Raw genomic sequence first — 17,375 nt, 5'->3', positions numbered from 1 at the left:
TTAAAAAAAAATCTTCATAAGATGCATCCACACATGCCTTAACCATATTTAATTCTGAACTTATACTAGCATTCATTTGAACTATTTCATTCATTAGAGATGTCAACAAAGGTTGAATAACTGCATTCAATTGCATACACTGTAAATCAGTAAATCTTAGCTCTGCTCTCTCTGGCATGGTGGCAGAACAAGGTAACTGCAGCTCCTGCTGCAATTCAACAGAAGGCATTTTAAAAGTTTTACTGCGGGTCTGGACTCCCAGCGACTTCCTCAGGGGGTCGCCGCTGGTTTCCCCCCGCATCTTGTTGTTTTCTCATCAATTCGCGATCTCTTCAGATTGAAATGCTACCTGATGCATTTCCAACAATGGAGTCGTCTTCCTATGAAATCGAAAGGATTTCCAAATCGGGGTCCACTTCTTGGGAACACACACCTTCTTCCGGAGAACGGGTAATTCCAGCACCATCCTTCATTTGGAGAGTAATAGGTATTTTTTTCAGCCCCCACAGGCGATCTTTGGGATTTAGGCAATGAAGAAATTGAGCCTGGGGCTGTTTCAAGTCATCTACGCCCCAGATTTTCAACACTTCGAAAATGTATCTTCTTTTGAACTTGAGGTTTAGTGTTTTAACCATTAGTAGCCATAATAATTCCTTAATACTTTAGAAAGTTTAAACTTGAAAACAAAGGGTTAAAAAACGGGTATTTAAAAGTCTGGCCAGAGAGGTCGAGATTGCACATCTAGACTCTACGCCATCTTGCCACGCCAACCCTTACCAGATTTTTTCTGTTCATGAAACGATTGCACCAGCCTACTGTAGACTCAAAATCTTTACAGAGGTCTGTGTGACTGCAGCGCAAATGTTCTCATTTTATTTCAGGTGACTATGTAGCAATCTTGCCTCTGTTCACATACCCATTCTACAACGTGATTTTTCAACTGTGGCCAACTAGTGATCCCTTTTCTCAAAGAACATTGCCTTTTTGGTATTTTTCTTAAAGTCTTTTCTTTCTTCTTCCAATCCCTTACCAACTTCTCATGCACATCAGATTTTATTGCAGCAGCCCAGTTGTTGGTTTTATTGGCCACTTCTATCACTTTCTGCTCACAGCTCGCTTCATATTTTCCTTTGTTACGAGCCCAAAGGACCCCAAGACCCAGCAGCAATAGACATTCACCAAGACAAGTAGTTACTTAAACAAAAGTTGTTTTTAATTATCTTTAAACATGAAAACAGAATCAAACTTTAACTTATCTCTATACTTAATTAACCCAAATTAACCTCCTTCTAATTCTAAGAGCACATGTATGATGTGTGCGTAAATTTAAGAAAAGTTATTTGGTTCACAGTTCAATCTCACTTCTTCTTCCAAGTTCTCTGGTTGCAGGCAATTCTTATACTATGCACATGTATAAAGTTCACCAGGCTTTGGTGCTCGAAAGGTAAATGTTTACCGCTCAGGAAGGTTCTTGTAGGGTTTGCAGAGAGATGTTTGTTGTTCCAGGATGTCCACAACTGAGGTACCACCATTAGTCACCTCAATGTCTCGCTGATGAAACCTGCCCCATCAGGGTTCTCCAGGCTTTCACAGAGTTCCTTTCTGTTCCTTTTATTCCAAGAGAAACATCATTTCTGTTTCCAACCAGCTTTTCCTGGCTTGCACTGTTCAGCTGTTTTCAGTGTCACACACACACTGGCCAAGAAAGCTTGTTCAGCTTGTCTTCTCTCTCTCTCTCCAACTGCTAGAAAGCCCATGTGACTCTCTCACTTGCAAAAACCCCCACCTTCTTCAGCAAACAAGAGTTATCCTTCTGCTCCCATCTGTTGTCTTTGATAAACAAAACCCAGGAGTGACCTTCCTGTGAGCACTCTGCAGGGACTTGTAAACGGCCAGTTTGGTCTATTTATTTCATGACACCATTTCAATTAGCACCTACTTGTGAAATGTGCATAACATTCTCCATAGATCCTGCAATGTTATTGAGTATGAATTCTTGGTACTTCAATAAGATCTGTTTTAAAATGTGTGTATGTATGTAACCTACTCTAATTTTACCAAATTCTCCCAAATATATATACTCCATTACACCTTGCATGCTGCATTGTTTCAATGGAGCCTCCATAATAGGAATCACCTCCAGTCAATGCTCAAAATCTATGGGGGGGGGGGGGGGGGGAAACACCGGTCAATGGCACATCTCAGACATTGCAAGCATTGGGGGGTGGGGGGGTGTCACATTTGTGGCCCGAAATGTGAAGTTAATAAAACATCAAACACAAGTTTTATCAGGTAAACTCCTCAGTGGCTTTTTATTTTCCAGTTTCCTTTGTTCTCCTGCTTGTGTTCTTATCTCCCTCATACCACGTGACTTCCGGTACATCTCATACATATTCATTATCATGACATCCCTCCTTTAATCAGAAATAAACTTTACCTTCACTTACCAATATCCCTCGGAAACTTACAAACATCGTAACTAATGGTAATACTATAACTCAACTACATAAAGTTTACTTCCTACAGCACTCATACATGCACTTTATGATATAAGATTAAAATACTGTCCCAAAGTTCTTATTAAAATTATGGCACAAAGTCTTCGTATCGTTTGGGCACTTTCCGGTTTCGTTTCGGCCTGCCTGCGATATTGTCGTCGCTTCTCGGTTGTTCACTCTCGGCGTCGGAAATACTGCTCGCCACGGCTTCGGGTGTTTCTGGCGCTCTAGTCACTTTATCAGGAGTGCTGGTAACTGCCTCTGGAACATCATCAGGTCTCTCAGTTTCAGCATCTCGTATTGGCCTTTCAACCTCTTCGCTCGATGTATCTCTGGACTGGTACCTTTTTACACCTGATACATTTCTCTTATACAGGACTCCAGTCGGAGACTTGACTGTCACCATACTGCCACTTCTGGATACGATAGTATAGGGTTGATGGTAATAAGGTGTGTCTAGCTTACCACCAGTTTCATGCCTCACTAGAACATTATCTCCTGGCATGATGTCAGAGTACTTGGCTCCACGTTTCGAATCTGTGTACAGCTTTGCTGCACCTTTCATTTCAGCATCGTGGTCCCTCATCTCCTGGTGGTCTCGGATTTCCTTTATTTCTGGCATTTTTGTGCGGATTTTTCTCCCAAAAAATGCTTCTGCAGGACTTTTTCCAGTGGTCGCATGAGGCGTTGCTCGATAGACAGCCACATAAGATAGCAATGCTTCTCACCAATTTTGTCCTTCTGCGTGTGCAATCCTCAATTGTTTTTCAATGGACTGATTTTGTCTCTCTACTTGCAGCCATTTCGGACCATTTATGATGGTGGATACCTGTGGTCCTCATGTATTCCGCAAATGTCTCTGAAATGAATTGTGGACCATTGTCAGAGTATAATGTAACAGGTAATCCATATCTTGCGAATATCTCTGCTAACGCTTGTATTGTTTTTTCAGTGGTTGTGGACTTCAACACCACATACTCATAGTATCTGCTGTAGTAATCTATCACTACCATAATTGATTCACCCGTCGGTAAAGGTCCAAGAAAATCAACAGCTACGTCGATCCATGGTCCTGTCGGAAGTTGCGTACTCCGGATCGGTTCTGGTGGATTACTCCTACTTGTGATTTGACATCCGTGATAAGTTTTAACAAATTTTTCTGTGTCTTTATCACAACCTGGCCACCATACCTTGGTCCTGAGGTTTTGCTTGGTACCAACAATGCCTAGGTGTCCTTCATGCGCTAAGGATACGATCTTCGGTCTCAATCTTTGCGGTATCACCAATCTGCAACCTCTTAATACACACTGTCCGATGCAACAAAGTTCGTCTCTAATGTAAATGTAAGCCTTGTGAGTACACTTGTCCCATTGTCCACTCTGTATGCATTCTCTTACTTCCTTGAGTTCTGGATCACGTTCGGATTCTCTCTCGACTTCCTTCGTAGTCACAGCTTTCGGTGTCGACTGAATAGCTATGAAGCGTACAAAGCTCTCTGTTTCTGTTCCCAATTCTGACTTGGATTGTGGACCACCATCCTTCACCAATCTGGACAGCGGATCTGCAATGTTTGCTTTCCCTGCAATGTGGATTACTTTATATTTGTAGGGTTGTAGTCTGAGTACCCATCTCTCTATTCTGGCATATGGTTTGGATCTAGGTGCATAGATAACCTCTAATGGCTTATGATCTGTGATGAGTTCAAATTCAATGCCGTATAAATATGCATGGAACCTCTCACAGGCCCATACAAGTCCGAGTGCTTCTTTCTCTGTCTGAGAGTATCTTCTTTCCACATCTGATAATGATCTGCTGGCATAGGCAATGATTCTTGGTCCTCCATCATGCATCTGGACCAACACGGCTCCTAAACCAACCGGGCTGGCATCCGCTCTGACTTTGGTTGATGCCGCCGGATCGTAATATCCAAGAGTTTTTGCATCTGTCAGGCTTTGCTTCAGCGCTGTGAACGCTTTCTTCTGCTCAGATCCAAAATGAAATGGTACACCTTTCCTGGTTAGTTTCCTTAGTGGTTCTGCCACTGTAGCGAAATTAAGAATGAACTTTGCACAAAAATTGACCAATCCCAGGAAACTCCTCACCTCTGTTGCATTCTGAGGTGCACGTGCCTCTGCAATAGCTTTCACCTTGGCCTCTGCAGGGTTTAGTCCTTCCCGTGTAAGTCTGTGTCCCATGAAGTCCATTTCTGACACACCGAACTGGCACTTGTTTCCATTCACGGTAAGGCCTGCCTCCTGTAGTCTAGATAGTACACGCCTCAACCGTTTGTCATGCTCTTCCTTCGTTGGTGCATGGACTATGATGTCGTCAGAAATGTTGGCAACTCCAGGAATGCCTTGAATCACTCGATGGATTTCATACTGGTAGATCTCCGAAGTTGCATTAATTCCAAATGATAGTCTCTTGTAACGATACAATCCACAGTGAGTCACAAATGTTGTTACATCTCGGGAACCTGGATCCAGCTCTAATTGATGATAGCCCCATTTCAGATCAATTTTTGAGAATACCTTGCTGGTAGTTAGTTCTTGAAGTATTTCTTCTACTGTTGGTATAGGGTGTCGTTCTCGAACTATAGCTTCATTGGCCATTCTCATGTCAACACATAGTCTTATGTCACCCTTTGGTTTGGGCACAATCACTACAGGGCTGACCCATTGCGTCGAATGTTCCACAGGTTCAATAATGTCTTGTTCGATCAATTCTTTAATTTTGGCTTCAACTTTCCCACGAAGTCCAAACGGAGTTCGGCGCATTGGTTGTGCCTTGGGTTTGACAGTTTCATCTACCGCTAGCTTCAATTGTCGACCTTTCAGCTTTCCTACTCCTTGGAAGACTGCGGGGAATTCTTGCTTCATATCCTCGTATGACTGAATTGAATTGACACAAGCTCCAATATGAAGTATTGCCAGGTCTTGCGCTGTGCTTCTACTCAGCAATGGTTCTCCCCTCTCTTCTATGACCATAAACTCTGCTTCGGTGTACTTATCTCCAGCTTCAACAGTTGCAGTAAAACATCCAATGGTCTGCAATGGCTTGGTTGCTGTGTATGGATACAGTTTCTTGGAACATTTCTTTGAGGTACAGATGATCTTTTTCCTTTTCAACTTCTCCCATAAATGTCGATCAATCACATTACCGTCACTGCCTGAGTCTACAATGACCTGCACTGTCACTCCACCAATGATCACTGGGACCTTCTCTTGATGTACTTCATTCAACGTAAATTGGTAACAACTCTGTTCCTCCTGGGTATCATCATCATCACCGTCTATCTGGCAAATGGTATCTTTCTTTCCAGGATACTTTCCTTTCCCCCAGGCTTTGCCTTTGGAAGTTGTACTCTTCCTCTTCTTGTCTGCATTGAACTTGCTTTTGCACTTCTTTGCAAAATGGTCCTTACCTCCACACTTTCTGCAAACTTTGCCTTTGGCCGGGCAATATGGGTCTTTTCCAAAGTGACCTCGGTTTCCACATCGATAACACTCCACGTCCTGTGTCGACGTATATCTTGGCTGGTTATGGCGATTTGAGAGCCTCTTAATTTGCTGGCTTGAGTTGTCTTTCAGGGTCATGGTATGAAATTGCCCTTCAACAGCCTCTAATGCAGCAGCAATGTTTAAAGCATCTGTGAGTTCCAACTCACTCCCTCTTTCCAGTAGACGTCTTCTAAGTTTATCTGATCTGCAGTGCTGTACGACTTGATCCAATAATTGGTTGTCCAAATCAGCTGGCATGTAATTGCATCCAACAGCTAGCTGGCGTAGTCTCGTCACGTACTGAGCAATTGTCTGGCCATCTTCTTGTCTCGTTCTCCGAAACAAATGGCGTTGAAATGTAGCATTCGGTGTCACTACATAGTGTGCATTTAATGCATCTACCGCTTTCATCCTTTCTTCCAGTATTCAAAAGTGTCTTAAATGTTTCCCGAACTGCAGGTCCAGCCGTGAAAAGAAGTAAAGCCCTCCTCTGCGCTTTTTGTTCAACCGTACCGGTATCTAGAAATAGGCCACGACTGTCGGCATAGGATTCAAATTCTTCCAGCCATGCCTTCCACTTCACACTTACAGTGCTTGCATCACCCGTTGGGTCAAAATGAGCAATTCCACTATGTGTTAGAAAGTTACCGTCTGCCCCAGCCATGAGGAAATATTCCAACCCCAAAAGTACTGAGTCACAGAGAAAATTCTTATCACCTTGAAGTTGTCTGTAATCCTCTGTAATCTTGTTTAGTCTTTAATTTTCTTCAAGCTTCTTTCATCCTCGTCACCAATGTCACATTTGTGGCCCGAAATGTGAAGTTAATAAAACATCAGACACAAGTTTTATCAGGTAAACTCCTCAGTGGCTTTTTATTTTCCAGTTTCCTTTGTTCTCCTGCTTGTGTTCTTATCTCCCTCATACCACGAGACTTCTGGTACATCTCATACATATTCATTATCATGACAGGGGGAGGTTGACATCTTCGCTGGTCAAAGGGCCACCTCAGGCAGCCAGTAAGTTGGAGTCAACTTATACACCATATATATCATAAAACCCTTAAAATGAGGCTGAAGGGGGAGGGAGGAAAAATGTCATATACCGGTCAACTTATATGCTGAAATATACAGTAATTAGAAGCTCTTGCTGAATTATGTGCAAATCTTGATAGTTAACTGCAGCTGAGACATTACGACATTTGATCCAACAATAGTTAGAATGGATTTGCACTCAAAGCTGATCCATTCATAGTTTCCTATCTCTCAATGTTTTCAAAATCCTACAATTAGCAGTTGTTTGCTTAGTCACAGGGCCACCAATATTTTTTCAGATTTCAGGTTTTCAAACAACATACCTGCAAGTAGTTAAAGGCGATCTCTTCAGAATCATCTAAGTCTGAGCTGGATCTATCCATCACTGTTGACTCGGGGAAAAAAACCCAGAATTAATCAATGAGTCATTTAAATACCTCAGAAAATGTACTTTTGCAAGTGCCAAAGAGACTCCAAGATACTTTTCTTCTTACTGCAAGAACAGTTTCTTCCATGATATGGTGGAAAGTACAGAAATCCACTTCACAATTCATGAAAACTATTAGCACCCTCCACTGAAATTGAACAATCATGCCTGCAATGGATCTGTGTTAATATTAATATTTAAGTTAATGTTCAGCTATACAGTACAGCTCTGATTATCCAAAATACTCATTTATCTAATTTTTAAAAAAATTTGGATAAATGAGGATATCAGAAACAGATCAGAAATCCTCATTTATCATTGGCTTAAATTCTTATTCTAGAATTGATTTTTTATTTAATTTCGGCTCATTTACAAGGGAGTATTGAGTATGTACAGTATAAACCTAGAATTGTATCAGATTATTCACCATTGGTGATGTCTAAATTTGGATAGAATTGAAACAGTTTATAGATGGAGGTTTAAACCATCATTAAGAAATGTAGAGTTTTGTAATTTAAAAATAAAGAAATCCTCATTTACCCAAAGTTCTTTCCGGAGCTGAACTAACCTCACAGGTTGAAAAAAAAATTCACTCGACATGAAATTAGAATGACGATTGTTCTTGTTTCAGGTGACTCACTCTCCTCTCCATTTCTTCAACTTTCCCTGTTGACTTTTCTCTCCAACTCTCCCTCTCAAATTGTGCGCACTATCTCCCAGCCACAAGCGGCCGATAGAATCCCTTGTCCCGGCATCAAGGAGAGCACCCTCCCAGTCAGGAGCGGAATCTCAGGCTCAATGGTGTTCCCTCCCCTTCTCAACACACCGGACACCTACTCTGAACCTTCCACTCAGCCTACTACCACCCACCGGTACGCGTGTTCTTCTGGCCTGGGAAGCCTCCCTGAAGATCGGCGGTGGCAGTTGGTGATCGGTGACGGTGTTGGGAACATGTCAGGGATTGGCTGCTGCCAACATTTCTTTGGTGAGAATTAAACATTTTAATGCTTAAAAGGCCTTCCCTTGTTTAAACATTGATATAAGTGATTTGCTGTTGCTACTGGGCTGTTTTTACAAAATGGCCAATTCTCCAAAAGAAAACGGTTTATCTGACACAGGTCTGGTCCTGACCATATTGGATAATCAGAGTTGTATTGTATTTTTTATAAATAGGTCTTAGGTTAGTTGTGGGTTGGTTTTAGGATTACACATACAGGTCACAGTACATTTACAGAGAAACATTGTACTCAGAGTTCATTCTCGGAGTCAATGAGTCTAGGAAGCAGAGCCATAATGGAACATAAGTTTTCTTAATTGAAACTCAAGTACTAGGTATGGTTCTTAAAAGCAATTAAGCCTCTTGAACAGAGATGAGATTAGACAAGAAGTTTTGCATTAAAGAAACTAAAACGGTTAAGTATTCCAGTATATGGTCAGATGGTTTCCAAAAATTGGGACTGATTGATGATGTAATGTCACATGATCTGGAGAAATAGATATTCAAATTCAGACATTTTTGAATCAGTTTACAGAAGTCAAGACCCTGTGTGACACGCACAAGAGCAGGAATCTTAATGAAGATAGGGTTGAATTACAATAACCAAAATAAGTGCTGTTATGTGTTACTCCTAATAAAAGGAGGACACAGAATAAGTAGATTTAAAATGGCTGGGAACACAGTCTTCATTCAAAAGAAGATCTGAACTCCTAGAAAGACAAGACTCGAATTATCCTATTTGTGGCTCAGAAGATAGTCACTTCTGTTTGAAGAATCTCTCTGAAGGACAGCTCATCGAAAGAATTGTGAGTTTAACGAGGCCTGAAGAGGTGTTTAAAAGCGCTTTATAATTATTTCTGAACAGAAAATTTAAGATCTTCAAGCAAGACTAAAACGATGCTGAAGTTTTTTTTTAATTGACTTTTCAGATTTTGGGATTTGAACACACACACGGATTAAATTTAGAGTTTAAGTTACAAATAAGTAAGAAATATCATGTTATTATAGTTTAATAAAAAATAATATTTTGAATTTATCATTGCCTGGTGAATTTTTCCATTGCTGTTCCTTTGCAAGTGTTAACAGTGTCTCTCTAATCCCAAACAAAATGAAGAGGGTTGTTAGTTCATAACACTGCCGATCATGTGTTTCTGCCCTGAAGCCAGAACATAAAATAAACATCAATAAGGAATAAAATAAGCCATCTGCCATTACTGATCATAACCGATCTGCCTGGATCCATAACTATACATTCTAACCATGCTTACCAAAACAAGGTTTCTGCCTCAAATCTATTCTAGAAACATATGTACCACCCTCTGAGAAAGAGTTCCAAAAACTCATGATCTTCAGAGAGAATAAACATTCTTGCAGTCATGTATTGCAATTTTTCATTATAAACTTTATTAATAAACCAGAATCATCCAGTTCAATGATTGAATGCATTCCTATATTTGAACTTCACATTCCATCAGTATTGATGAATCACGGATCTCTTTGTTTAATTGTAAGCTAGATTTTTGCCTGTTCAATCGGAAACTGGAATTACCTAATCTTTTTAGCATTACTCATCGTTTACATGAATCACCAGGTAAGCATTCATTTCTTTTTACTGTCAGTGCTATTTCATGTCTCAAAATACAAGATTAGTGATACAATCATTACAGGAAGTAAAGCAAGATCGAAAGAGTTGACTTGAAAAAAGGTTCCCCCCAAAAAAGTACACTCTTGACTGTGTGATCAGGATGAAATAAAGTGCAAATTTTGATGGCAGAATCAGAACTATTAATTCTAACTATCAGAGGTACATTGTGGCTCAAGGACCCTCACCACCCAGGCCAGGTCTCCTTCACACTACCATCAGGAAGGAGGTACACAGGTCTGAAGACAAACCCCCACCAAATTTCTGAATGGACAATGAACGAAAGACATTGTCTCCTTCACACTACCATCAGGAAGGAGGTACACAGGTCTGAAGACAAACCCCCACCAAATGTGATTATAGTTCAGCATAGGGTAGAGTCTAAGAAGAGACACAATGAGCCAAGTGGCCTACTTCCATTCCTTTATCTTGCAATCTTGTGAATTGGAAACTACGTCTCCTCCTTACTGACTATCAACACAGGCACACCTCAAGGATGCATGCTTAGGGAGGAGTCACGTGATGAAGTAGTAGCCGGTAGGGTAAAACCAGCCCTCTCCAGAAAAGAAGAAAAAAAGTTAAGAAAATACAAAGTTCAAAAAATTCAAAATATAAGAAATAAAAGATAAAGTTGCAGAGAAGGGAAAGAAAAAGGCACCTAAGAAGGAAAAAGTAACAACACGGGAAAAAAAGACACCGGAAAAGAAAGGAGAAGGCCTTACCTGCACGAAGGAACAGGGTGCCGTGGTGGAGAAGAGCGCCCGATCTCAGAGGTTGGTGTCGGCCCTGCAGAGTTGCGACCCCCCCGACCGGTGGACTGCAAAAATGGCTCTCTGAGCCAAACAAACTTGCGCAACTGCGCAATCTAAGGTAAAGAAAAACACCGACGGGAGGGGGGCTCAGGTGAGGAGCGGGCAACCATGGCGCAACCAGCTGGAAGATGAGGAAAGCGCCAGGAGAGGGAGTGAAGTACCAGGTGAGAAAAAAAGTTGACGGGGTGAACGGAAAGAGAAGCAGCAGCAGGAGGCTCGACAGCTGAGCAGCTCAGAAGAAGAGGACCAACATCAAGAGGCCAAGCAAGAAGAGACCCAACAAAGTGAGACAAGCTACTCATCAGAAAAATCAGAAGAGACACAGATACAAAGAAGAAAAGAAGACACAAGCACAGGTACAGACACAGAAGAGGAAGAAGACCAAGATCTTCACAGAGAGATAGAAGGTAAAACAGATGGACAGAATATAGATAAAGCTTTTATTGAAGAACAAATGAGAGCATTAAAAGAATGGTTGTCATTAGAATTTAGTGCAATTAAAAGAAAAATGAAAACAGAAGATAAATTGCAAAGATTAGAACTAGTCATGACAGAAATAGGGAAAAGAGTTGAAAATGTGGAAGAATGAGAAACGGCTATAGAAATGGAAGTAAACGACTTAAGAGGAAAATTGGAAGAAAGTGATAAAAAAATTAAAGAGACACAAGAGTTGTTAGCTCAGAAAATTGATATGTTGGAAAATTATAGTTGACAAAACATAAAAATAGTGGGCCTAAAGGAAGATGAAGAAAGCACAGATATGAAGGAATTTATAAAAGAATGAATCCCGAAAGTCCTGGGAACGACAGAAATGCAGGAAGGAATGGAAATGGAAAGGGCACACAGAACACTAGCTCTGAAACCACAGACACATCAAAAACCAAGATCCATTTTAGTAAAATTTTTGAGATATACGACAAGAGAAAATATACTGGAGCCGGCAAGCAATAAAATTAGAGAAGACAATAAACCATTGGAATACAAGGGTCAAAAAATATTTTTTTACCCAGACATAAGTTTTGAACTCTTAAAGAAGAGGGAGGAGTTTAATACAGCAAAATCGATCCTATGGAAAAAAGGTTATAAATTCATGTTAAGACATCCAGCTGTGCTTAAAATATTTATCCCCAGGGAGCAAAACAGACTGTTCTCAGTTCCGGAGGAAGCACAAGAATTTGCAGAACGCTTTCAGGACAGGAGAGATGAAGCGATGTAATAAGAATGAAGAACGGTGATAAAATATATATGAAAAAGTAAAAACAATGTATATGTAAAGAACTAAAGAAGGGAAAGAGAAGGGAAGGAAGGAAGGGGAAAAAAAGGGAGAACTTTGTTATAGGTGTAAAGAAAAGTGTTTTCTGGGGGGGGTTGGGGGAAGAGAATAACAGTCACTGCAAAATCAGTTGACGCTTGCGAGCAGGTTCACAATCCAAATGGAAAGGGGAGTTGTGGTTGCCCGGCAAGGGATAAGGGGCAAGTCAGAGAGGGGGGGGGGGGATATTTGGGGTTAAGGGAATATTGGATGTGGGAGTTGTTGGAGTATTCTATGTTTTAAATGTGTGGTCATACATTGAGTTTAAAAAGGGAAAACTGAGAGATGAAAATGGGGAAAAGGGGGATGGTGGTGGTGAGGAAGCGGAAATGAGGTGTAAACAGGATATGAGATGGCCACATTGAACTATATGACTATAAACATTAATGGAATACATAACCAAATTAAAAGGAAGAGGCTATTAAATTTACTGAAAATAGAAATAGCATTTGTGCAGGAAATGCATCTAACTGAAGTGGAACATAACAAATTAAAGAGACACGTAGCGGCAGCATCATATAATTCAAAAGCTAGAGGTGTAGCCACATTAATTAATAAAAATGTACCAATCAAAATAGAGGAGGAAATAATAGATCCAGCAGGGAGGTATGTAATGATAAAGTGTCAGATATATTCAGAATTTTGGAATTTGCTCAATATATATGCACCTAATGAAGAGGATCAAAAGTTTATGCAAGATTTCTTTTGAAAATTGTAGATACACAAGGGAATATATTGATAGGAGGGGATTTTAACCTTAATTTTGATCCAATGTTGGATAAAACTGGACGAAAGACTAGCAAAAAAGAATAAAGTGGCCAAATTTATGGTTAAATCAATGCAGCAAATGAAACTTATGGAAATATGGAAGAGGCAACACCCAAGAGAGAAGGAATACTCATATTATTAAAGTAGGCATAAAATATACTCAGTGATTGATATGTTTTTGTTGTTGACCCATATTCAAGGGGGAGTTAGAAAAACTGAATAGAAAGCTAGATTACTATCTGATCATTCACCCCTGTTATTAGCAATAGAACTGGAGGACATCCCACCAAGAACATATAGAACTCCATGCTACTTAAAAGGCAGAAATTTAGAGAGTTTATTGAACGCCAAATTAAAACATATTTTGAAATAAATATGGAATCAGTGAAAGACAAATTTATATTATGGGACCCAATGAAAGCCTTCATTAGAGGGCAGATAATAAGATGAAAAAGGTCTACAATCGGGAAATAGAGCAGTTGGAAAGGGAGATAGTAAGTACAGAAAAGGAACTAGTAAAAAGGGATGATATAACGAAAAGGAGAGAATTGGCGGACAAAAAAATAAAAAAACGAAACATTACAAATGTACAAGGTGGAGAAGAACATAATGAAAATAAAGCAAAAGAACGGGGAGAAAAAAAACACAAAATATTAGCCTGGCAACTTAAAACAGAACAAGCTAAAAGAACTGCATTGGCATCAAGGAAAAAGGACAAACAAATTATATATAACCCAACAGAGATCAATGAAAACATTAAGGAATTTTATGAACAATTATACCAAACTGAGGACAAGGGGAAAGATGATAAAATAGAAGAGGAAGGATCCACTAACATCAGCATCATATAGACCAATATCTCTACTTAATTCAGATCATAAGATAATAGCAAAATTATTAGCGTACAGATTGGCCGAATGTGTACCAAAAATAGTAAAACAAGATCAAACTGGATTTATTAAGAAAAGACGAACTAAGGTTAATGTCTGATTAATCTAATTCATGTAGTTCAAAGAAATAAGAAGCCAACAGTGGCTGTTGCTTTAGACACAGAAAAAGCCTTTGACAGAGTAGAATGGAATTATTTATTTAAAGTATTACAGAGGTTCAAACTACCAGAAAAATATATTAATTGGATTAAAGCATTATATAATGGACCATTGGTGAAGGTAACAGTAAATGGATATGTATCAAACCAATTTAAATTAAGTAGCTCAACTAGACAGGGGTGTCCATTATCCCCCCTCATTGTTCACTTTAGCAATAGAGCTATTGGCAGAACTGATAAGAACAGAAAATAAAATAAAAGGGATAAAAATAGAGGAGGAGTATAAAATCAGTTTATTTTCAGATGACATCATAGTATACCTAATAGAACCAGAAATATCAATAAAAGAATTACATAAGAAATTGAAGGAATATGAAGAAATACGGGGTACAAGATCAACGCAAATAAAAGTGAAGTGAAGCCAATGAGTAACGCAGACTATACAGAATTTAAAAAGGAATCACCATTTAAATGGCAAGCACATAAGCAATCAGATACCAAGGGATCAGGTTAGATAATAACTTAAGCCACTTGTACAAAATAAATGATCAGCCACTAATAAAGAAATTGCAGGAAGACTTAGAACATTGAAAAGAATTACCGCTAACATTGATAGGGAGGGTAAATTGCATTAAAATGACTGTCTTCCCAAGGATACAATGCTTATTTCAATCATTGCCAATTCCCTTAACATAGAAATTCTTTAATGAACTAAAGAGAATAATAAGGACATTCTTGTGGAAAAGGGGGGGGGGGGGGGGGAGGAGGAAACCAAGGATAGTGTTTGATAAATTAACAGAGAGGTACAACCACGGTGGTTTGCAGTTACCAAACTTTAAAAATGATTATAGAGCAGCACAATTAAGGTAATTATCAGATTTTTACCAGACAAGGGAAAAACCAGACTGGATTAAGATAGAACTAGATAAAATAGGGGAGAAAGTACTGGAATATATGCTTTACAAGTGGGGTGAAAAGTTGGTGCAATATAAAAGCTCACCAGTATTGCATCATTTACTTAATATATGGAAGAAGATCCATTTAGAAAGGAAAAAAACAAATTACCAAATACCAAAATTGTTATTGACTCAAAACCCACTAATCCCTTTTACAATTGATAATCTTTCCTTTAGAGAATGAGAGAGAAAAGGAATCAAAAGAATAGAAAATTGTTATTTGGGAAATAATTTATTAACATTTGAACAGTTGAAATACAAATATGGAAAAACTCATGGTACAATGTTTACATATCATCAACTGAAATCTTATTTAAAGGATATATTGGGAAACAGACTGAGATTACCAGAAGGAAGCAGCTTTGAATATGTGATTACAGACACAATGATAATTAAAAGATTTATAACGAACATGTACATTAAGCTGCAAGGTAAGGAAAATGATGAAATAAGCTATAAACCCAAACAAAAGTGGGAAAAAGATTTAAACAAAGATAAAAAATGAAATATGGGAAAAGTTATGTTCTGGAACTATGAAGAATAAACACAAGGTTACGCATGATACAGTATAATTGGTTACACAGGTTATATATCACGCCCCAAAAGTTAAAAAAAAGTGGGATCCAACATTATCAGATAGATGTTTTCGCTGTAAGAAGGAAATGGGAACAACAGTACATGCAATTCGGGCATGTGAGAAAGTGAAAATGTTTTGGGAAAATCTAAATCAGATATTAAATAAAATTACAAAAAATAACATACCAAAAAATCCAGAGATCTTTCTTCTAAGTAATACATGATGTAAGGAATTAGGTCTCAAATTGGATAAAGCGCAAAAAAGATTTATTATGACAGCCTTAGCAGTAGCAAAAAAATGGAAGAGTCTGAGAATACAGCAATGGTACATGGAAATGAATAAATGTATTCCATTGGAAAAAATAACATATAATTAAAAAAATAAAATCACATTGTTTGAACAAATTTGGGAACCGTACATGGAACATAACAGAGAGAGCTTGCCTCGGACCTCCAACCCCTAAAATGATAAGAAGACAAAATGACTTGATCCCGTGTGTAACAAATAGATGACACATTTTTCTTGTTTATTTTCCTTTGTGTGAAGATATTGTTTTATGGTTTTATTATATTGTATATGTTGAATATTTAAGGGAAGGTAGGGGGAAAAAAAGGGAGAAAATGCCACTGTGTATATTTAATGAGAAATGTTTGTATATATTTTGGTTGATATGGTTCACAGTGTGAAAAATAAAAAAAGTATATATATAAGGATGCATGCTTAGCCCACTGCTCTACTCGCTATACACCCATGACTCTATGACCAGACATATTTCCCATGCTATCCACAAATTTGCCGATGACACCACGGTTAAACGGCAATGAGGAAGCATATAGGAGGAAGATAGATCAACTTGTTGACTGGTGTCATGCCAACAACCTTTTACTCAACGTTAGCAAAACCAAGGAGGTGATTGTGGACTTTAGGAGGTTGTCAGGAGAACATGATCCAGTCCTCATCGAATGCTCAATAGTGGAAAGAGTCAACATCTGTCCTGTCCTGGAGCCTCCATGTTAATGCAATCATGAAGAAGGCTCGCCAGCAGCCAGATGTTTGAGAAGATTTGGTATGTTACTGAAGACCCTTGAAAACTTCTGCAGGTGTATAGTGGAGAGCACTCTGGCTTTATGCATCACTGTTTGGTATGGAGGTGCCAATGCTCAGGACAAGAAAAAACTCCAGAGGGTTGTTAACTTGGCCTGTGACATCAGGGGCACCTGACCACTCCATTGAGGATACCTACATGAGGCGATGTCTTAAGAAAGCAGCCTCTATCCTCAAGGATCCATCACCACCCAAGCCATGCCCTCTTCACTCTGCTACCATCAGGGAAAAAGTACAGGAGCCGAAAGATCACTATTTACATAATCTCAGCCCTTCATGCTTTTATACATCTCTATAAAGTCAGCCCTGAGCCTCCTAGAGTCCAGAATAAGTCCCAGCCTAGCCAGCCTCTCCTTCTCACTCAAGCCCTCTAGTCCCAGTACCAGCCTCACCCTTTTCAGTTTAATATCTTTCCTATAGCTGGGTGACTAGATCTGTGCACAATCGCTTCAGTGAGCACTTACACTCTGTCTGCTGCAATGGCCAACCACTTCAATTTCCATTGACAAATCTCTGTCCATGACCTCATTTACAGCCAAATTGAGGCCACCATATATTCCAACTTAGCAGTCTCCAACCGGACGATCATAAATATCAACATCTAATTTTCCTGAAACTCCTCCCCCAGGACTTTCCCTTTCCTAAATCCAACTCACTTCCTCTGCTCCCTATTCCTTTCCCCTCTCCTACCAGAGAGCTATC

At 39.3% G+C, this 17,375-nt stretch overlaps 1 protein-coding gene across 1 annotated transcript in view; it reads right to left on the bottom strand.

Annotated features, from left to right (window-relative positions):
• ttc3 (tetratricopeptide repeat domain 3) overlaps positions 1 to 17,375 on the bottom strand; it is a 110,051-nt gene that overhangs the window by 90,377 nt on the left and 2,299 nt on the right. Inside the window, exon 2 of the mRNA XM_069888856.1 lies at positions 7,354 to 7,415. Coding sequence (XP_069744957.1) covers positions 7,354 to 7,413 — 60 coding nt within the window. The 5' untranslated portion in view covers positions 7,414 to 7,415. The remainder of the gene's footprint in view (positions 1 to 7,353; positions 7,416 to 17,375) is intronic.

Source organism: Narcine bancroftii, chromosome 7, assembly GCF_036971445.1.
Source record: "Narcine bancroftii isolate sNarBan1 chromosome 7, sNarBan1.hap1, whole genome shotgun sequence".
Classification (NCBI taxonomy): domain Eukaryota; kingdom Metazoa; phylum Chordata; class Chondrichthyes; order Torpediniformes; family Narcinidae; genus Narcine; species Narcine bancroftii.
This window is presented reverse-complemented; position numbering and strand designations above follow the sequence as displayed.